General features: G+C 37.6%; 1 protein-coding gene across 5 annotated transcripts in view; it reads right to left on the bottom strand.

Annotated features, from left to right (window-relative positions):
* Positions 1 to 24,427, bottom strand: part of DLG5 (discs large MAGUK scaffold protein 5) — a 98,053-nt gene that overhangs the window by 54,011 nt on the left and 19,615 nt on the right. For all 5 annotated transcript variants that reach the window (XM_038140192.1, XM_038140194.1, XM_038140193.1 and 2 more), the window contains exon 2: positions 7,514 to 7,582. In XM_038140192.1, coding sequence (XP_037996120.1) covers positions 7,514 to 7,582 — 69 coding nt within the window. The remainder of the gene's footprint in view (positions 1 to 7,513; positions 7,583 to 24,427) is intronic.

The raw sequence follows: 24,427 nt of genomic DNA, 5'->3' as shown, positions 1-24,427 counted from the left end.
ACTATAGCCCAAATGCTGGATTTCACAGAAACGAAAAAGATCCATTACTGTAGCACACACTGAATATAACTCTCGATGATTATTCTAAACAACAATGACTGAAGAGATAATATGTCCACGCAGAAACTACTGCTTAAGACGTTAACTTCATATGTGGGGAAGGGGTAACATTTTTTGAAGAATAAGAGAACATTTTAATAGAAACAGGGCTGAAAAACTTAACCTGACCAAAGTGTACCATAATGCCAAATGACTATTTTGACATAAGAAAACGGTACCAATGTATAAACAGTTAATTTTAAGAAATATCATTAACATATTTGGAGTTATAATAAACTCCTTGGACTTTGAGAAATCAACTTATATGACAGATTCAACTAATTCAGAAGGCAATCAGTCACAAGCTAACAGAATGCCTTAATTTTACAATGATTTTTCTTAAACTCATAAAATTTGTGCTCCTTCCTGCTTGAAAGCAAACAGGAGACTACTCATTGTACAGTTAAGCTTTTTCCATTGTTTTATTTCATAAAAAAGAAAATGAACAGAGATATTCAGGATATTATTACTTCATGGTCTCATAAACCATGACAGAAAATGCTAAAAAATACTTGCAAGATGTATTGCAAAGGGGGTTTCTCCCCAAGCTAGGGAAGGTGTCAAGAGTAAAGACTTATGACTGATGTAGGAAAATTGCATTCTAAAATATTTACTTTCTTTCAATAATTTATAAGCACTAGAAGAGGGTTACAATCTAAATTACATTCTCGTTATCATTTAAATACATTTCTTCAGATGTACCTTTTGAAGTGATCATGGAACAGCAGAGAGCACAGAACAGAATTGCATGCAGGTAAATAAAACTTCAGAAAAAACAAGCAGCAGTACACTGAGGAAAGAAAAATGAAAGGCAGAGTAATGAACTGTAGAAACAGTTTCATCTGACAGACAGAAAACCTAATAGACTATGAAAGCAGTGACAATCATGTAACATGCAAGGACAAAAGGATGAGTAGCATTTCAGTATATTGTTTTAACCCAGAATATAAAAACCTAAACAAAGCCAGCAGCATCTAAAATAAACTTTCAGCTTCAATAAGTTTAAGACTATAGAAAGAACCGAACAATGGTTCTAGAAAGGACAACATGAAAAAAAATCTACAACCTAATACTAAAAAATAGCAGAAGGGATGGGGGGCAGTGGGGGAAAGGCAAAGCATCAGTTTGAGAAGTCCTTACAGAATTTTGCTGAGCTGAAATACAACTGAGAGTAAAATCTGTTACCATGACCAAGGCATGTACAGCTGGCGTTTCTGGGTTTGAATTTACAGGAGTTCCCTGGCTCAAATCCCACCTTTGTCAGGCTTAAAACTGTACTGAAAATATAACCCACATTGAAGTGCCCACACTGAACCCAAAGGGGACAGTGATAATGGTCACCAGTTGCACACCAACCAGGGGGATGAGACACCTCCAGCACTCCATCCTTCACATCTTCTCCTGTAGGAGCTGTGAGCACTGACTCACCACATCAACTTCACAGCTCCAAAAGAAAACCACTGTCACCAAAAGGATTTCCTAAATGCACAGACTGATAAAGGATTTCAAGGAGCAGTGGAAGTTTCCATGCCCCAGAGGTGCTGTCTGGAGTGTAGGAGATGGGTATTCACATGCACTATTTCCATCCAAATCATTGCAGACCAACCAAGTCTTCAAAAATTCCTACATGGAGCTGCCAAATGTTAAGACACTACAAGAAGCCAAATACCATGAAGTGGTCAGCTCTGTTATTAGTGGTTCTCTCACCACAAAAACCCCACTGTCCCTTCTTCAAGACTGCATTAGCATAAATGAGTAAAGTCAACCTTTTTATTGTTATGTTGCTTTTTTTAGAAACAGGGCACAATGTCCATGGAGTGCACTCAAGTACCTTTGAGGAGAAAGAACTTGAGAGAACCCTGCACATGACTAATATCAGACTGCAGCTGCCTGAAAATGGACACCAAAGAACAAAGCAATAACACACTAAAGCTATTCACAATGCTTATTACTTAAAAGGAGATGTTTATTAATAAGCACACTAAAAATCACCTAGAGATTGAGTCAATCCTAGAGACAGTTACATGATTTGCAAATAGTAAAACCAGAGAGTGCAGTTTACTTTGTGTGGAAGTGTTTATTTCCCAGTTGAAAGTCTTGTTTCCAGCAAACTAAATGGGTAGTTTACTACAAAGGAAATAAATCTAGATGAAGAGTTTTAATTCAATCACTGAGACCAAATATTACAGGAAAATGACTTCTGAATAGAAAGAGTGATGGGTGAGGAGGCAGAACATCAAAGGTAATTACTGCAGTACAGAAAAGGAGTACAATGTGGTGTCCTGGTAGTGTCCCTAGAACCTCTCCTTACTCATTCATGGCCTTTTAGCAAGTGTAATACTGTCACTTTTTCCTTGGTGTTAACTGTGGAGGTGTCTTGAGCAAATATGAACTTTGTGTCAGTTAAAAAAAAAAAAAAAAGGAGGCGAGAAATACAATGAGAGACTACCCTAGGCTGTCAGGGACAATAAATAACTCTTTGAGACAAGGATAGAGTGTTTATTTTAGACTAAAAGAGCATTATAAGCCACACCTGCAACTGAATCGTTCCTGTGAATAGTGAAAACAATTACTTTGTTACATCCAGCTGTAGAAAGTATGAAGCAATAAACTGAAATCACAACAACATGAAAGGACACTTGTCAAAATGGCCAACATGAAAATGAGGAGTGAAACACTACCACTGTTCGGAAGGAATCTGATGGGAGGGTAGGAATGTTTGCTTTGGAGTAAGAATTGAGGCTCTCAGACTAAGCAACTTGAAATGCAATTAGTGAAAACCGATCTGTAAATAGCCTGTCAGGCTGATAAGCTAACAAAGTGTTAAGCAAGGAAATACTGTCCGTTGAAGTCAAAGGTGGACAACTTGGTGGGGACAGACCTATGACCACCTGATGGCTGCAAGGAAAGGCATAAAACTGTAAAGCCAGTAGTGCTCATTACAGATTGCTGTCCATGGCATGGGGCTTCAAACTAGATGATCTTTAATGTCCCTCCAACCCAAAGCATTCTCCAATTCTATGTAAGCTCCCACAGCAAAATGTAGCACAATGATATGAACTGAGAAGAGTGAGAAGAAACACTTTTGATGAAAAAGATAAGATACCATTTGCAAAGAACTGAACAGCTGGAAAAGTCATAGTCTGTTAAAAGAGAAAGGTGCTACCATGGAATGTGGAATGAAGAGGCTACAAGATTGACAGCTGTAATCAAAACAATGCAAAGAGGTCTGGCTGTGGAAAGAAGAATTTTATATATGTGAAGAGATGGAAGGTCTTTTCCATTCCAAAATTCATCTAATTAGGAACTCAGTATACTTTAAAAGAATGGAAGAGTATGCAATGCCTCTCTGTTAAAAACTATTTTAACAACAAAAACTACTATGGAGGCTCTTTCCCAGCCACAGACTGTCGCCTGCATGCAAGCTGCTGTGTTCCCTTAAAAAACATTTCCTAAAACCAAACCAGAACAAAACCCAAACATCTGTGCATTGGGGACGGGAGGAAAAAAACATTTTTAAAGCACTAAAGAAAAACTCTGAAGCTTCATTATGGTACTGGGATAGGTGAAAAATGGCTTGATTGTAGAAACCATAATCCTATCACTGCATCAAATGTCAAATTATTAAGCGCACTATACAAACTGATACTTTTTTAATTCATTTTTTTAAAAGGGGTCTTGATTCTTCTATACCTCTCTGTTGTCATGACTGGTCAAGTGGAGACTTGCCAGGGACTGTCACATAGAGCTGTGTTATTGGTTTCTATCCAATTCCTAAGTGACACTGTTGTTCCGTGCTTGGCACAACAGGCACTGAATTGCCATAAATGATTGTTCCGATATCAGAGACACAGGACTATAGCTCTGTTCAGAGTGTGCTGGTCACAGGGAGTGGGCAGATGAAGGATGCTTTTATTTACACACAAAAAGCTTTGTCATTGACCAAGAACAATGAGAAAGGATATACAGAGAAAGACCATGACAATTTAATGAGGATTTGTTCCTTTGAGGGGACAAAGCTGGGGCTAACAGCCAGTGGTGGTATTACACCATTACAGCAGTTTATGTGGTACCTCTTTTGAAAATAAACTGTGAATATTTGCTCACCATACCACCAAAACCACCTGTTTTACATGCACAGCATGAATTTTATTAATACATCAGAAAGAAATGGAGGAAAGCAAAAGAGGAAAAAAATATATTGCCATCTAAATTAATTTTGAACAATGAAGAAAACACACAAGAAAAACTCTGCATTTTTATTTACATACAGATACAAATGAATAAAAAGGCAGAGTTTCTTCTTCAAGACTGCTAACCTGCTGTTACACAGGGGGGAAACCGGTTTCCACTCAACTGCTTATGCTATCACATGCGCATGAGGATGGAAGTTCATTCTTGCACCTCCCATGCTCTGCAAGCCCCACAGAGGCAGGAAAAAAGAAAAAAAGCTCGGATGACAACACAGCACTCAGAATAGACTAGCCCTAAGCTCATCTCTGAGTCACATTATGCAAATTGCATCACTCCCTGCTCTGCTTTTATATTGACGTTACAGAAGACTGAGAGAACCCAGAATATCCATTTGTTCCCCATACAGAAGCTGCTGGATAACTGTTCATTTATCTGTGCTGCTGATTGCACTCTTGGCTTTCAATGAGAGAATCAGAACTGCAAATACACCCAAGACTTGGGTACACCATGGGTTTATAAAATGATCAAATCACGTTGTCTTATCTTTCTCTCCTTCTTTCAAAACACTTAACACTATGCTTTATTTATTGGACTGAGACTGAGCCCGAGCCCATGTTCTCAGAACTATCTTCTAACAACAATCTTAGACCTATTTAAGATTAGTTCTTAGATCAGTCTTTTTTTCTGGAAAATAAGCCCATTGTTATATACCATAGCTTCATAAATTAACTCAAACCCAGGATAGCTGTAAAATGTATAGCAGCATCTCCATTTCACAACTTCCTGACTTACTTGGAAGTATTTCAGAAAAAGATCATTTAATTAAAAATGCTGGCAGCAGAACCATCTCTAACAATAGCTAGGGTAATTAAGGTTTGAGAAGAAAAGATGAGGCACATGGACATGAGTCTTTAGATACATTTATGAACTACGGAGTCTAAAGACAACATATGTAAAGATGGTGTTATCTCTCCTAATTAGATGATGCTAAGCTTAATTAGCTGAAGATGTATCTGAGTGTACTTAGTGGCCCCAAAATCTTTTGCATTTCCCCTAAAAAGTCAAATGTGCCAATCTGTTTCTGAGCTACTCAACAAACAGAACCCAAATATTAATTTTAAACCAGTGTTTTGAACACAGCTATAATAAAATAGATCCCTTATCTTTCCCCTGAGGAAGGTCTATGTGAGCGGGGAACTAAAAATACTCCTTTACAAACATGTGTGTGCACATGTAACTACCAATGTCAAACTGAACCTATTAAAAGCTTGCACTGTCTCCAAACCATGACATTTACCTCATCTCACTGATGCATTCAATTCATAAGTTAAATTTACTAGTTCTACTGCACAGAATTACCCTTGTAAAAATTATTTCAGTGAGATGGGACAGAGTGGGGAGAAGATGCATGTGAAATTGCTCAAATGTTACAGCACCTCAGTATTTGCTAGGATTCCATTCAAACTAGTCATATGAAGCCTTAGGGGAGCTGGCTTGCAGGCAGATTTAGTTATGACGGTTCGTCATTCAATAAATCCATCAGTATTAAAATAATCTTTGAAGTGACTTGCAAAGATGTCTATTAGTATATGTCAGTTATTAAGCAATTTTTCTACTGATATTGGATCACAAAAAATACTGTCTCTTGTAGAACAAGACATGAGGGTGAGAAAACGGTTGGAGCAAAAATCAGACTCATTAATAAAAAGTCTATAATCACACCATAAAATAAACATGCCAGTTTCAAACAAAGAATTCTCCTGACTGTTAATCTCTTCAATATTAAATACCAAGCACTCATTAATAATTTGAAACAAACAAAATTATGGACAACAGTAGATCACAATATTCATTTAATAGCAGGGCATTTAATTTTCAGGTCATAAAACAACTTCGATCACTGCAAACTCCACAGACATAAATTAATTCTGAGGACAGCCTCTTATGTCAAATGCACAGATCCAAATTCAGTGTCAACTTCAGGACCTTATAATATGAACAAAACATAGTTTGTGGGAAGTAACATATAAAAAAATAAAATTAAGGTTTAAATGTGCCACTCCTTTTTAAAATTAAGAACATGGAACTAGACTACCACCTACACTTCTCCTATCTCAGCCATCACTTCGTCCAATTATCCCACAAACTTACTGGATTTCATTTTAGAATAACCACCTTCTTTGGAAAGTGCCTTTCTGATTGCTCTAAAAATTTATGAACTTCTTTCTTTCTATTTCCAGTCCCCAGTTTACTTACAGCAAATTAAATCTACCCTTCCTTCAGGCAGTAGCATACAAGTGTGGTCTTGATTAAAATCAAACTAACATGTCACAGCTTCCAGTATTTTCAGTAAATAGTTCATTCAGGCCTAAAATCTTGTTCCTGCTTGCTGGAGTTAAAAGTTCAACTCAGTGACTGCAACAGATGTCTACCCACATCCTTAAAAAGACAACTGACTTGCCTGGTGCTGTCAGGGAAGTCTACAGATGCCTGACACAACATTGGAACTTGAAATATGCAAGAGCCTGCATTCCCTATCCAGGGCAAATGACTTCTACACAGATTTCACAACAGCAGGTATTTGTAAAACTAAAGATGAGGAAAACCTGACAGTTAATAGAGCTGATCCAAGAGCATCTTGTGGACAAAACACCTCTAATAATGTTTCTTATACCTCCATTTATTTTTTTTTCCTGAGTATTTTGTCTTTCCCAATGATTTTAAGCACAGAGAAAATGAAGCAATTAATTGAACACAGGGGAAAAAATGCTAAAGCTTGTGGCCACTGTCAAAGGTTTAGAAGGCTATGGCCTTGGCTAACATTATTTATAACTTCTATGATGATTTTGACTCTGACCACAATTTTCACTTCTACATACACACATGCTTAAATATATTCTCATATGCCCAGGCTTGTGTAAACACAATGTTGCCATTTTTACACCATTTTACTAAGTAACACAAAGCATAGTTACATCATCTAATATATCCAAACATAACAGATTCTACATGCAAAAACTGCAGCCAGCCATGAAAAGGCTTAGCTTGCACCGCACAAAAGTACACTTATTCCTGGTGAAGATGGTTACATCTTATAGTTCAACTTCTTTGATTTTACAACCAGGATCTCCCTACCCTTCCCAGAGGCATCGTTAAAAAGCTGTTCTCCCAGTTCCCAAAAGACACACTCATCAAGTTCTTATATTAATACTTCACTCACCAATGCTGCTCAGGGAACTGCTGCTTTCAGAGTCAGAAGGCATTATGGACAGCACACTGTAAGTAGACCCTAGAATCAGGAAAATAGAAACAGTATTACTTTTTCTCCCCCTCTTCCTCTTTGCAAACCAAGATATGATTCATCTCCTTGATGCTGTAGATGCCAAATAAATTAACTGAAATTACTAAAATTATTCAAATTACTCAATTAGAGAGAACACACCTCACTGAAACATAAAAATCTAACAGGCAAAGTATAACTTGTAAACGAACACTTCACTGTGCACTTTTTTTGGTAGAAAACCATTTTGGATAACGTGGCAAAGATGAGTTTAGCAAAATATTAAGTACATGAGTTATTTCAGACAGACTGAAAACACAGCGTTTCAAGTCTATAATAGAAGATCAGGAGTGATACTTGTGACAACAGTGGCAATCTATTTTGGTTTCTCATGTCTTTACACAGACTAGCTTCTAATTCATTGTGTAACTAATTCTAATTCTTCTTCTCAAACTTCATTCACACTTAAAAATTTCATTTAATTTGCAAATAAAATTTGCTTACATCCATTTGCAACTTTCAGTATCTGGTTTTAAAAGCAAGGACCCACAGAGCAGCAAGTTTTCTCATGTATTAATAGATCAAGAGACAGTGAAGCCTTTCGTTTCAGCTATTTTAGAAGTATGCTAGATTTTATTTACCAGAAGAACTAGAAGGACAGGTCCTACTTCAAAATATTAACTAAACAGCTCCACCATCCCTCACAGACAGAATAAACACACCCTAGTAGAAAGACAGGCAATGATTATGTACAAAAGCCATTAAATCTAGGCTATTTTCAGCACTTGCCAGGATGCCAGAGCTGTGCTCACAACAGCCAAGCCCTAAGGCCATTCCAATACCTTCAGGAGCTTGCTTTCCTAGAGTCCCTCCTTCTTATAGTCCAATATGTCTCTCTTCTAGTTTCTTTGAAATTAAGAAACAAAAGCTGAGAAGCAGCAAGAATAACTGCATGGAATAGACTGAAGGAAGGATAGGCTAGAAAATAAAAAAAAATTAGTTTTTGTTCATGTCCTCTGCTTCTTACTAGAGAAAAGCATGACATCTGTAACTACTATGGTGTTAGATGAATGAAAGGCAAGATTTGATAAAATAATTTTACTAACACAAGTAATAATAGAAAAACCAATTAAAAAAAGAAAAAATTAAAAGAATCAAGAAGAATTGCATCTTGAAGTAGACTGTTGAATCTGACAAATCTCTATGAAAAAAATTAAAACTATTGGTTACAAATAATTCTATTCAATTGTAGAGGACATAATTTTTTGTTTTGTTCAAATTTTTAAACAAAATACAAGTACGTCACTGACACACTGTCTGGCTTCAGAAAAAATATGCTGCACATTTTTGCTTCTATTTTAGACATTTTCAAATAACAGTAATTTAAGCTGTATTCCTATTTAATTAAAGCTTATTAAAAGCTAAATAATTTCCACATTAGTTATACTTAACCTCCTTGCATATTCTAAACTCATACGACTTGCATTATTTCTTGCCATCTGGACCTAGACTGACTAGAATCTCAAGTTGAAAAAACAAATCAATATATTAAACAGAGTAGGACATCTTATGATAGACCAATATACTGAGATTGCATGAAAACTGTGTGGGACTCATGCACAACAAAATCTTGTGCCAGGAAGTAACACTTAATTATGCTCAGCAATTGAAGGCAAAATCCCCAGTCCTCTAAAAGATTACACATGAGTTCCACACCTAAAGAAGCTTGTAGTGATTGTTAGCTGCTTTTGCTTTTAAGAGTGAAGAAACAAAAGACTCAAAAATCTCATCATCCTAACTGGTCTTCATTTTATTTATCTTCAAGACACTGATCCCTCTCTGTCTTCTTGTCCTGCATTACAAGCTAGAGACAGGACTTGAAATGAGTTAAATCCTGCTCTCTGGGATGGACAGAAAGGTTTTGTGAAGTTGACTCATCAATGGAGAAATGTGACTCTCCAAAGCAATGCCCTTAAAACATGAGCTCATGTTTGTAGACACAAGATCTGGTATGTATGGCATGCTATCAAGAAAACCTACAATTGTGAAGAAGGAAGGAATTATCTGACCCTTTCATAATTCCTCACAATAACAACAATCTAGTCACATTGTCTGGTTTTGTTTTGTTTTTAAATTACACAGGGTACAAGTTCATTATCTGTAACAAGTGCCACTTTTGTCATCAGAAGCAGTATTAGTAAGCACCAGAAACAACAACCAGATATCTCTCTACACAGCTGTCACAATATTAAAATTCATCTTAAGGTACTGTACTGACACACATCCTTGTATTAAATCCAGGCTAAAGTGGCATTGTGCTTGGCATATTTTGCTTGATCAAACTAGCAATATATTATTGGTACCTGCCAATGCTTCAAGAAATATTTTCCCACTCATTAGGACACCTCCTCACATAAATGAAAACACTCAAAATCATCCCAACAGCAATTTATTTACAGGTTAAAAAAAAAAAAAAAAAAAAAAGAAAAGAAAATGGTATAGGTCAGTTTCTACAACCAAAGGCACTAGAATACCCCATTTATTTGTAAGCTGCACAACCACGGTATTCTAATTAACTTGTTGAAAACTCACCTTCCCTCAAATGAATTTTCCACTTTATTTCCTATTCTTAATGTTTTCTGACTGTCCATCTCGTCAAACTGCACCAAAAGAAAATAAGATCTGAACACTAAACCCAATAAGAAGTCATGAATACTTAGATAAAGGTTGAAAGTGCTTGACACCTAGTTCACATGCCTTTCACCACAATTTCCAAACAGTTCACTTTAATATTTTTCTGCTAGTATTTACCTTGCGTACTGAAATCCCCCAGTGGTAAAACTTGCTACATTCAATTTCAATACACTGATTTCTAATAATTGCTGATATGTTCCTAAAGTTCAAAATTACACCTTGCAATGACAGGATTCTGAGAAACACAGTAGAACTTATACCTGCTTAAAAGTAGAAATAAGAAAAAACCCCGAATCCAGCAACTACATCAAAAAGAAAACCCCAAAAAGCGCAAGCAAACCAAAAACCAAACATATCTTCTATAGATACGCTTTCATACAGCAAGGGAAAATACATGACCATCCCGTCTTGACATGGCAGACTTGCTTTCTCTTTTACTTATCCAGACATAAGCTTTGGATCAGTTCCTGGCTGTATTAAACAGCTTTGGCAGAGCACAGGGATTTAGAAACTGCTACACTATATACTTGAGAACCTTAAGAATCTCATTTCCTTCTATTTTCAACAACTAGAGCAAGTCAAATTTCTTTAAGTTATTACTGTCTTTAATAATCAGATTACAGGAAGGCCACTTGAGAACTTGAAAATTCAGGAAAGGACTTTGTTGCTTAAGTGTGGAAGCCACCTCCAGGGACAACAAAGAACTGTGTTCCAGTTTGCCTTCATCTTTCAGACAACAGCCACACAGAAAGACTGATATGCATTTTCCTTGCTAAGAAAGACAATGATGGTGAAAATAGGAAAAAAACCAAAGGGAAAAAAAACCAGAAAAGTTACACATCCTGAGAAGACTGCAATTGTCTAAACCAGCAATATCCTCATCAGCAGTATCAAATCAAGACTGGTGGAATTAAACTAGTCACACAAAATGAAAACAGAACATTTCTCTCTTCTAACTTCTAAATTGTGAAACGCCACATAACATTGGACATCACCTGTTCTTAAAGGAGAAACTAAAAAAGCCAAAGTCAGCTATCTCCAAATAATGTCTCCAAAACAAGCTTGCACTTGGCACCTTCTGTAAGAAAGTATAAGAAAGGATCAAGTATGATATCTTCTGGGATATTACTGAAAGACTTGCAAGAAAAAATATGGTGTTCAGATTAAGAGAAATAAGCAGTCAACTGCCAGTACTACATGGAAATTTCTCATCCTCCTCCATACTAACACGCAGGCTCGGCTCACAGCTCCAAAGCGTAGCATATCCAAGGGGACTAGAGTGGCCAAAGAAGGGCTAGGGATACACCTTTGCAAAATTTATGGCAGATATGCTTTCCATCCTCTAATTATTGCCCCCCCTTATCTATAATTTGACTCAAAGAAGTCTATTTCATCTTCCAAGCTTCATTATATGAACTCAGCTGTGTTGCAATAGTTGCTCTCTTAGATGAACACCCTCAGCACAGGGCCAAAGAGACAAGCATACTGAACCTGCTTCATTGTGTGATGAACATGGGGGTTTATTCAAGGGGTGTGAAGTGTTTTGTCCCACATGATGGGGAGTGCTCATATCTTGGCTGCACAGCTCTTGGTAGGTCATCCATCTTTAGGGATGGCATTTAGATCTGCAGTACGGTTGACCCCTAAATTAGGCATGACTCCTAACTAGGAACACTTCACTTATTGTAGGACCAAGACTGGAAGGAGCTTGGCCTGTACAAATTTCTTTTGCTACTTCTCTGTGTTTAAGGATAATGTTAAACAACCCTCCGTGCTCCTCAGCTGCAAATTTCCATTGTTAATTGAATTCTGCTCCTCCTCCCACCTCCCTTTGCAGTGCAGTGACTGCCAGCTGATTCAACTTATTGTCAGCAAATGATTTTCCTGACAGAAATCCAATGCACTGGATGAGAGGGCAGCACAACAAACATTGCTTTATCCACATCTCCATGCACCAAACCAAACCGACACTGGCAGGACTCCCACGTGGCTGGGGGGAGCAGTTGCTTGATTACAACTGGAAATGACCCAGTTTTCTTTGCCTTTACAAAAACAAGACTGCCCAAGGAGCTCAAGACCACATAGATCTGCCATGCTCTCTCTCTGAAGCCATTCTCTCCTTGGCAGCCCATGCAGCCAGGTTTGTCACAAACCACAGGACATGGTCACTGCTTGCAAGCTGTGTAAAATTCAGACACTAAATTCTGATCTCATACAAAACCTTCATTTGAGTATTTGCTTCCATCTGTGTCACACTTATTTCAGATGTTTCACAGTCATTTACCCTGAAGGATATGAGCAACTCCAAGAACAAAGGTACAAACTTAGCAGTAAAGGTCAAATAAAAGTAGATGCCATCTCACCAAAAGTTTGCTATTTCTTCCCCATCTACTTTCAAGCACAGCTTTGTTATTTATTCTGTACATCTATTTTTAGGACACCATGAAAACTAAATTAACATGAAATGGCTTTTTAAATAATTAAGCCGCTAAAAACCCATATTTTTTTTATTTCCCAAAAAGGTCAGTCTAGAACAGTTTTCCAGAAATGGTGAGAGTCAAAAAGTTTATTTTCCTTTTCAATAGAAAAAAACTTTTTATAACAAGGTATTAATGAGATATTTAGATATTAATATTAAAAGAACCATTTGGAAAAATATAGATGTTTTATTGTTTAAGTCAATCTTGAATTATAAGTGATTAAAAATACATTCGTGTAAGGACAGAACACTCCACACATGAAAAAGGACTGGGGCACCTTTCTCTGAAGCATTTAGTAAAAATGAACCTAAAGTCAGATTTAAGTGATAATCATGATTTAATATGACAATTTATGTTAAGGCCTAGATTCAAAAAATTAAGTAACCTGCCAGAAGCCAGAGACATCCATAAAGATGCCCTGAATTGAGTTCCTAGTTGTCAATCAGTACAGCATCAGATCATCAGCTATTAATAACAATGCTAGACAAATACCCATAAAACTCCTATTTTCTTAGCAACATCAGAACAAGAGAAATATTTATTTTTATAGGCTTATGCACAAAAGACAGAGAAAAGAGTAACTGATAATGAATTCTTCAACCTCAGTATTTAGTACAGATGGGAAAAATTTGCATTTAAAATCAAGCTTTAGTGAAAATGCAGTGCAGGTAGGTAAAGCAAATTATCCTATATTTCAGCTCATGTGGATTGCACATGAGTGGATTGTGGATTGTTATCAATGCAGCAGTGCTGTCTTGTGTTCTAAAACATGATATGGCATTACAGCTGACTATCTTATCAAACAACTACAGATTTTTTTTTTTTAATTATTTCATTTTTTATTTTTAACACTGATGTTTTAACAATTCCCATTAACATGTTCTGAGGAATCCATTCCACTTCACTGGTAAAAAAGGCAAAGGTATCTAATTTTTCATCCTTCTAGCTATCAGGAACATTTCAGTTGTTTGCTGGATTATGTATGATAAATCCAAGATAAAAACTAAAGAAAAAATGATAAAACATAATAAAAAAGGCTTTTTTTACCCTCTCCTGACACTGTCTACCTTCTCTAAACTCACCTGAGTACAATTAAATCTTATAAAGCTATCTATCTCCTCTGCATATGCTCATTTCTATAACCCCAGCACACTGACATGGGCCAAACTTATTTTTCTAACAAGAACCAGAACAAAGTAGTTGGAATGCTCTTCTCAGAAAGCAGCCCATTACTACTGAAGTTGAAACCAGCAACTGACTGAGGAAGTTACTTACACAATACCTCCTCATAGGAGCCTGATGTTTCTAGTCTGGAATCCTCATTTTGCTACAAGTTACAAATCAGTTCACATCTACTACTCTTAGGACTGCAAGAGATGTATCAACACCAGTCAAATTTGGACTTTGTGAGAGTCACTACTAAATGTGCCTACTTTGAAATTAAGAGTCACCTTGGGAGATTTGACTTTTCCAACTCATGCATCTCTCAAAAGAGTGGTTCATGTAACTTGGTGTGAAATCTGGCATAATGCTCAAGAAACTTCCTTGCAGCCTCAAAAGGCGACACATACTCCCCAGCTAAGCCCTAAAAAAAAAAAAAACAAACTCTCCCTATATAGCTCTTCATAGCATCCTTAAATATTCAATCTTTACTCAGAAAAACACAAGGGGAAAAAATTGTCCCAAGATGGTTCCATTAAGCTATGTTACAAAAGGGTTTTTAACACAGCTTTGCTGCGTTGTTACAATGGAAAAAACTATACACACTTTCATACAGAAGAGCACTTACATCCAAGCTTCTTCTGTCTCTGTTTACAGCAGTGGCTACTTAAAATGCTAAGAAAAAAGATATATCTAAGCTAAACAATTAAATTTAAATCTTCTTGTTGCCTTGGCAAGTTAATTTTATTTCTTGACACTCAGCTTCATTTAAGACACCAAAAGTAAGGAAGAACAAAACCCACAGCTTTTTCCCCTCCTAGATCAGGAAATCCTACGGCCAGCTGTAATTCCATATTAAATACATATAGATTTATTCTGTAGGCACAGAGTACAAGACTCTGCTCAATAAAAGAGATGTCAGTCCTTGTCACCTACAGACTTCAAGTCCTTTTCAGGACATCTGCAATTACAGGAAGGTCATCAGAACTGTACGAATGTTACTTGAACACACCAAGTACCCCAGACAAAGGAAATGTCAAATCCATGGCCAAGTGACCGAGACCCTTCTCTAAACCCAGACAGATCAGAGCAATCATTCTGTGTGCATCTACACAGGATCTTCCCAGAAATCTATCAGTTTTCACAAAGCTAACAGCTTAACCAGACAAGTTCCAAGCACTGCTATGACCTCAGAAGAAGGGGCAGAGAAAGTAACAATATCAATTAAGAATATATTTGATCCACAGACTGTATTTTTTCCAAAGACAAAGACACAGATATAAAAATGAAACCACACCTACACTCTCATTCAAACAACACAACGAATTATGTCCTTAATTGCTCTGCTGTACTGAGTGATTATTACAGGAGTCTCTTACCTATGAACTATTTATAAAAATAGTTTGTGGCAGAAATCCCCAGGCATGAACTTCATGCCTCTTCTGGTTACAGCTGCACCACCCACAAGAACTTCTTGTCCCTCACAGGAGGTAACCTTCGGCTGTGATGGGGCAGTAACAGCCCAATAACCTTGTCCACTGGCACAGGCACCAGCAGGTTTTGTGTGAGCAGATCTCTCCCTGACACACACAGGGAATACACAAAAATATTGCTTAAGCTTCCTAAAGGCAAAAGTAACACATGTACCTAAATAGAACAAAAAGCCATCTTTCCCCAAGTACCTGAGTGCTCATGCATACAAATGCTCACTCTGCCTGGGAGCTAAGAGCTGAGACTGCTGGGAAAAAAGGAACTCATCTGGAAGCAATTATAGCTCCAACTCCTGGTTTTTGCCCCTTCTCTGCAGGACACGAGGGCTGCTACTTTTCCTTCTCTCTCAGTCATGGCAGGACAAGCAGGAGACACTGTTCTCAGCCTCTGCTGTGGCTTGACAGAACGGGGAGACAACCACACAGTGCTTTTCAACGTCAAAGGAGTTTCCTTGCTTAGACATAGATATTCCTAGTGGCTTCTCCCAGCTTCTTAACAAGAAGACTCTCTTAGGAGAGTAAACCCATTTGAGTGTCTGGAGATGATTTTTCCTACATAGCAAGGGTATCAATATGCTAAATTGGCCTTTTAGCTTTTTTATAGTTATTATTTGGGGAGAAATGTAACTGCTCCAAGGGTAGCAAGTCACCTAGTGCCTAATGATTTACTTAGGACCTTTTAAATCAACAGGTCTGGGTTACCAAGCAATCAGTCGCTGTGTGTGTACAGGCAATAGGTGGGAACTTGAGGTCCTAGTGAGAGGCAGGAAGATCTTATTAAGGGGAGGATTTTTAGCACCCAAATTTTCACTGTGAGAGCAATGGTAAGGGCACAGGGGGAAAAGGGGTGGCAATGCCTGCAATACAGGCAGCCAAATGCTGTTGGCTCTATCAATTCTGGAAAAAGCTCTAAAGCTTAATGCATTGACAGTGTACTGATAAAAGCCTGAAATCACACTCTGACAAGAAACAGTAGCATTAGCATTACTCGACAACACTCACTAAGCTATATGGAGTGCAGCTGACTTCCTTGGAGTCTGTGGAAGAGACACAGACTAAAAATTCAGCAAATGCACTTGATGTCCAGCATGCTACTCCAAATGCAAATACAATGCCCTAGTCCACTACGACAGTGACAGAAGAGAAGAAAGAAAACAAGACTACAAGACAGAAGAAGTAGGACATGGCATATTGGACAGCAGAAATCAGAGCTGTTGAGAGGAAAAAGAGTGCCCTCTTACCCAAAAGAGGTGACTAAGACAATAAACAAGTCAAGGCTTGTAGTGACCGGGAAGTCACTTGCCTGAAATAAAGGTCTGGTTTCTCCTTAACCATCTCTCATTTTCATTTTGGAGCGGAGGAGCAAATGAAGAGGCTGCCTCCCCATCAGCACCACTTGTCAGGCATGAAGACTGAGTGGGGACAGTTTTAACATACAGGTTCACCCATTGAAGGCGGCACAAACACGCCCTCAATAAACATGCCAGGTGGTTGGGCATAGCAGACTGTAACACTTTGCAACCTCTTCATTTAACCAAATAAACACCTCCATTTCATTGCTTCCACATCAGCAACAAAAGAGGCAGTAAATATTGTGTCTCCAAAGGCAGCCTTTAGCAGACTTTGCTGTGCAGGCTTCACGGTTGGCTTTGCCACCTCTTCTCTTCAGAATACTGGCTTTTCTTACATCTTTTTCCTTAAACAAGTTTTGCAGATATTGGGAATTTTCCTAAAGGAGATGGTGTCAATAAAACTAGCTGCCATCAGGATCGAGTGTTCCATTGTGCTTCCCATTTCAACAATAGCTATGAGAATAGTGATGTTAAGGGTGCGCAGAGGACAGAAAAAACATGAGGAGAACGGTAGTGGCTTTAAGGAAAAAAAAAGTAAACATTCATTGTATCCATTATTTCCCTCACACACACAGTTTCCAGCATGAAACACTGACATACAGTTAAACACTAACTAAACTATAATCAAAACCAAGTCCTATTAACTAAGAAAAGGCATCCCCTACAAAAACCCTCCCAAAGGCTGAAGTGGGATGAATTACAGTGCTACTGCACCCACAGCCACCAAATATTTGAAAGACTTGACAATGAAGCCCAAATTCAACTACTCTGTAACATAAGAAACTGCTTAACTGCTCAGGAAATGACAAGAAGACACAGGTGGAGAAGGATCACTGTTTAACACAGGATTAAAATCTTCTATTGTGAACTACAGCCACCTTTGTTACAGCAACTCTTCTCTACGAGACTTTTTTCTTTTTTACCACTTCTTTCTTTCTTCTCTCACAGTACTGCTGCTGTTACAAAGATACTCTTATTCTACATTGCCATTAGATAAGTAAAAAAATATTCAAGACATTTAAATTACAAACAAGTGGGTTACATTCAATCACAATTTTTCCAAATCCACCTTATGTTGCTGCATGATTTTACTGTTAAGAATACAAAATAGTAAAAAAAAAAAAAAAAAAAAAGGAAGTCCTAATGTGTAAACAGAAGTATGTAAAAGCAAACAGACGACTGGAGTTCAGCTCAACAGTTTCATCTTTCCCCAGAGTGCTATAAACCACAAATTCCTCATGGGAATCTTCAGCTGTACATCTTCTCTCTGCTTGGATAATATCTTCCAAAAATCGACACTTCGAGTACATTAGAAGATATGTCAAAAACTACTATGAATATTAGTTTGGATCCATTAGAAAGTACTTCACATTTCAAAATCCACAATGCAACAAATCCCCAAAGGCTTTTTAATTTGTACAAAAGCATATAACTACCTCTTTTCTTTCATAAATAACATCACAGGAAAACTTCAAAGAAAATTTAAATTCTTCAGCTGAGAAGAGGATTGATAGCATGTAGCTCTCCAAATCATTGCTTTCCCTTCCTTGCTACCCTTTACCCTGATGGGAAAATAAATCCTGCAAATTTTCACTTAAGGGCTAAATTTGCTTTTTAATTAAAGATGCTTGTGCTGATTCTGTTTTATTTAAAATGCAGAGATCCTCCAAAAATACTTAATAAATCAGTACTAAAAAAAAAATGCACAGAATTAAGATAATAGAAATAAGTGAGGGGAAAGAAACCCAAGCCACTGGAGGGGTCCTGAAAGTAACATAAACCAACCAAACAAAAAAAGCCAAACACCCAACAACTTGTTTCCAGCCAGAGGAAACATTTACGACTTCACAGACTTTCACAGAAGCTCAGACTTTTTTGATCAAGAGCAAAGTCAGATGACCTACATGCTACTGTCTTCAGTATGAGGACAATGGGATGAACCAGAAAGATTTAATCCCATTAACACTCTCACTTTTTTGGTATGTTCTCTCTATGTCTCCAGTTACGTATCCTGACAGGTGAGAGCTTGAGGTTGGTCATATTTCTTTATCTTTGAGCTTCATAAAGCATGCTTCTCTTCATTCTCTAGACAGATTATCAGAGGGAAGAGTCTCAATGCACAAATGTACATTGTTTGAGAAAACAAACAAATAAAACCCGACACAAGCCCTCTTCACCCGCTCAAACAGAGCTCCTGTCTCAGTCCCCTGCACTAATAACAAGTCCAAGCATCAGAGGACATAATATATAATATATATAAGCAATATAATATAATAATATAATAAGCAATACAACAAAGTTGTTACCTTCAGATAAGCTAATAGAAAAAAAAAAAAAAACAAAACACAGAACATAAAACCAAGGAGGTGATCAATATTTGCAACTATCCAAGACACACTATGCAGAAACACCCTCCCAGGAATACAAAGAGCTTTACAATTTAAAACTGAGCTCAGTTTGTATAAAAGAACATCTAGAGCCTGTTCATTCTACATTAAGAAGTTTGCCCATCAAAAAGCACAACTTTGAGTGCTCTTTGATGACGCCATCAGACAGCAATTATCACACATGAAGAGAAGCCATCAGCAAAGTTTTGAAAAACTAAACCCTAAACATCTGAGCTACTATGGCCCTTTGAGGAGATGAGCAACACCACTTTAGTAAAAATCTGTATCAGGGAAGTATGTTGTTTTGAACAAGACAGAACAAGCCCTGCCTGGTTACAGAACTTACCTCCCTGCTGCTACTTTTAGGCTGAACCCCTGTAATCATCCCTAGAAGTGCAAATACTAACCACGATTATTAATCACTTGACATTTAGGCACAGTAGACCAGCATCATCTAGTTTTCAAGGAAGGAGGATTCTAGTCACAACTTAAGTGTTTTTAAAATGTCACCTCCCCAGTTCCTCAGCTCGAGCAAAAAAGGACAAGTATTTGCACAGATTAAATGATCATTCACTGATTCATGCCTGCATGGCAAGTAGTGCTCTCTGGGCAGAGTTCATCAGAAACAAAGTGCTGGCAGATTGGGAATTGGGATGCTTTGTCACACACTGAAACACAACTGCACATTTATCACCTACACAGACTAACAGCAGATACAAATAAAAGTAATATCCAGCAAATAAAAAAAATAGCAGTGATAATGGACAGCTAAACAGAACATAAGACACAAAATGATTCAAAGAAATTGTGGAGATAAACATTCAAACTGAAAGACTATACACAAAACAGCCATTATATTTCACTGGCACATCTAGCGAGGTACTAGGATTTGCTTTGTGTTTTCAGAAGTACAGTGGATCTTCCAAAGCATTCCCCTTCTACTGGATGGGGAAGAAACAAACTACTAGAACCAGTAGAAACAGGATAAGGAAATCCACACTGCTCCAGCAAAATTATTCTTGGTCCATTAGGACAATTAAAGCAACAAACACACAAGACGTTCCCCCTAGAAGTAGAAGCCAAAGCCCTAAGGAACCTGCTGACCCTTGTATTAAACAGATCTCTCCAAGCTTTTCATCATCATCTTTCAAGGCTTTCTGAAACACTCTTGATCTTCTTACTGAAGCCAATCTCTATAATTTTCCTACTTTTAATTTTTTGTTTATCTTAGCATGAAAAAGGTAAGAAGTTTCATTATTGTGGGAAGAAGGAGCTCTTATGATTTGTATTTTTGGAGAAGAGAATGGAAAGCTGCTTTCTGAAAGCAAACAGACCAACTTACCCATGACAGTCTTACAAAACACCCACCACCTCATCAATACCCCTGTTTCCTCCCCAGAAATCTAGCACTCTATTTTTAAACCCAGAAATCATGCCTATATCTTCTACTTTTCAAGAAATGAGGTAAGGAAAACACTTGCATACATTTGGTTTGGTTTTTTTTAATACAGAATACTGTATCTGGAGGATATATGTTCACTAAGCGGGAAAAAACTGAAGTCTTAATCGGCAACAAGAGGTAGCACAAAGACAGGTGGATTGCATATTTAATTCAATTTACCATAGCGGGTTTTCTGTGTCATGAGTTAAACAAACAGATGTCACTTGGAACAAATGACAACAATTTTCTGTTGCAAGCCTTGGCACAGAACAATAAGGTGGCTTGATTAATTCCTTTAAAACTAAATTTAAAAAATAATTAAGAATGTCACTGCTGATAAACAGAAGCGAGATTATGTTTAGGCTTACCTTCCTAAAACTATGATCTGTTAAAAAAAAAAAAAAGTCCAACCTCTATACCTGATCAACAGTATCTTACCCTAAGTGCTGTAGCCTACATTTATAAGAGCACAAAAATGGATCTAGTGATGACTGAAAGCAGTATTACTGGTTTTAAAATTTCAGATTAAAATTCGTTAAAACACACCATGTCTATACACTATACATGTATTGTTCTTCCCACACGACAATGAAAGTAAGGAACAAAGATAACAGATGGGGTTTCAACAGTCAGAAGTTTTAGCCAGCCATACTCAAAATGAAAAAAACAGAAATCAACCTTAACAACTGTTAAATTACTCTTGATTTTTCCTACAATTAATAGGAAGCAGAAAGCTTTCTGAGAAACAGAACCACTCGTAGTAGCTCAGTCTGTTCTCTAGTGGCTATGCATAAACCACTGCATTTTAGTGAGTGGCACAGGCATAGAAAAAGAGGATTAAAAAGAATGGGGAATAGGATATTCACAATACTACACACTAATTAACAGCAGGAATATGTCTGGACAAAATGTTGTGGTGTGAAAGGAAATGTTCACCTATCAAGGAGTAATACCAATGTTAACACATTCTTTAGTGTTCTGCTTCCTATGCCAAACTTCCAGGGCACTTGACACCTCCTGTGTCCCCGTGAATAGAAGGTCTAAGCACAGATGGCATGAAGTGAAAAAAACGCAAAGAACAAGGGCAGGAGGGATAAGTAGGGAAGTTTTCTCAACTGCACTCTGAACTGTGTTGTGGCATACAAGCTCTCCTGCCACTGTGATCTCATTGTGACAGCTCAGCCTGAAACACAGCTCCCAACTACATACACCTACAACAAGAAGCAGGTATAGAATAAGCAAAATCCAGAAACCAAATCACAGTCATGTAAAGTATGATAAATCTTGAAACAATTGACAACTTTTCCATGTAGGTTGGTATTAAACTAAATTATATTAACACCTAGACAATAAAAGACCAATTTGAAAACCAAAAATTAATGCTAGCACATTGGCTTTTTTCTACTAAAAAACTTTCAGCAAACTCAAAGCAAAAGAATATCCTGGACAGAACTGCCTACAGTTGCAATGTAGCAGGTACATGTTCTCTATGGGTCTAGTCAAGCAATATCAAAGCTCTAACAGTGTGTTTTAGGAGGAATAAGATTCATAACCCAGAAGCCCTAAACAACAAACCACAACTTTGTTTTAAGAAGTCCTGTTGCTTCTGTGTTTAGTTGTGAACAGCAGAATATCTGTCACCATGGCTTGCACATACAAAGAAAACTAGAATGATAAAACCCACTCTTGTTACCAAGACAGAAGCTGCAGTACAGCAGTATTGTGGCTGTTAAAAAGGCAGGCCAATAAAATTCTGATTATTGTCTGAATAAAAATACTAAAGAGGAATGTTGCAAAAATTTTCTGAGGGGGATGCTGAAGAGTGTTTTTTAATTGCTGGACAAAGGGATGAAATTGAGAACCTGGAGAAACCTGATCTACAGCTGGAGCCAATGCTCATTTGTCTGGATATTCCTGTTTCTGCTCAAACAACAAATGCTCTAATGTGAAACACAGCAAAAGAAAAAAATTACTTCCCACATAAATTGTATATCTCACATAAATTAAGTTCTATGTCAGTGAAACAAACAGTAAAGGCACATTATCTCTGTCCCTGCATTTCCCTGCAGACTGGAAAAGGTGCTGACCTCAAATCTTAGTCTTCACACCAAGGAGACAGAGATCCCCATTCTGTTTACTTGTCACGAAAACAGACAGAAGACCTCTTTATAACTTGCAGGAGACAGGCTCCTCAGAAGCTGAGCCTCGACACAGCACCAGCAGAAGACAACTGCTGCGCACCATCTAATGCTTATTTTCATCCTTAGTGACTTTTGTTTTGGTGTGGGATAAGAAGCTAATATGCAGGATGAAATGCTACTCATGTTTCCAAAACTTTGAACCTTGTTACTTTATTGCAATTTTCTCATTTTGAAATCTGTTCTCAATATTGAAATACTACAGTAATTATTGCACCAGTTAAAGAACTGAGGTAATATTTCAGCTTCATGCATCCACTAAAAGCATAACGTCCTTTGTCAGAATGTCTTGCAGTGGTGTACATTACAGATGCATCTAGGAACCTGTGTGTGTATATATAGGTACAAAAACTCTGGGAAATGTTTCAACATCAACTACACATCTAATTTTTCTAACTAAATGTATTTTTTTGACAAAAGTTCAATTATGAATGACAGTTTCATAAAAAAACAACAGCTTTGAACTGCAGCCCCACTTACGCCTTCAGTACACCAAGTCTTCTAGAAGAACCTGGAAAGCTTCAGAATTGATGATTTCAGCCATGCTCCATCTGACAGCCACTGTGCAGAACCAATACTCTGCCAATAAATTAACTTCCACAGCAAAAACTACGGCACTCACTTCAGCCAAAATATAGGCTGCAAAATGTCCAAAACACAGCAACTTCCACCTGACTCTGCAGCTGCCAGATCAAGACTTCATTACATACGCTGCCAACACAAACTCTCCCATGGGATTCCCAGGAAAAGTTCCACAGGATTTTAAGACAAGGAATAAAATAATGGAGGGTGTGGGAATGATGATACAGAAATGAAAACACCATGCCTGAGTACAGTGACTCCCAAAACCTCTGTTCACATACAAGTCACTTGCAGAAAATCCTGATGTGAAAGCCAGGTTTGCAATGCTTTCATTTTCCAGCCTCACCTGCTGGTGAGACTATATCCTCTGTACATGATTATAAATGGAGGAAGGTATAAATTGATACATCACACTTGCACACTCATGACTTGAACGTCACACTTACAAGGACCCTTCTATCAAATTCTATACGACACATGCAGACCGATTACATGCTTGAAATTTTTTTGACATGCCGTTTTAGCTACTGGCAACATGTTACCAGAAATCACTTGGTTTGTCTCTAGAAAAGCTGACTGCCTGGGAACCCACATAAGACCTGTAAAGCTATCCAACTGCTCCAGGTTCCATACAAAACTAAGAAGGTAATGTGGTTCAAGGAGAAATTACTTCACAGCACATATATGGCTGGCTATAGAACATATATCCTGTGTTGGGATGGACGCAACAAAGACACAAATACTTGTCTTGGAAGAAAAAAACATAACTCTCTTCCCCCACATTTTGCTTTTAATCAGTCTCCCCACAAACACAGGAAGCCAAGGTTGTTGGGACTTCAGCTGAAGAGCGTCCCATGCTGCTGAACACTGAAAGAGGGAAGTAGGTTTTGACACTACCACAATCAAACCACTAAAAAGCTAATTTTGGCCACAGAATGTTTCACTTCTTCATGCTGCACAATTCTCAGCATGAACCTTATAAAGTAAAAGCTGTATTGAATAATAAACTTTGATTTCTCAGTCAAAATGTTTTTCCTTCTTTAAAGGAATTTTGGCAATTTATTTCCAT

The sequence above is a fragment of the Motacilla alba genome, chromosome 6, assembly GCF_015832195.1.
Source record: "Motacilla alba alba isolate MOTALB_02 chromosome 6, Motacilla_alba_V1.0_pri, whole genome shotgun sequence".
Classification (NCBI taxonomy): domain Eukaryota; kingdom Metazoa; phylum Chordata; class Aves; order Passeriformes; family Motacillidae; genus Motacilla; species Motacilla alba.
The sequence above is the reverse complement of the archived record's forward strand: the minus strand, read 5'-3'. Positions and strand labels throughout refer to the sequence as shown.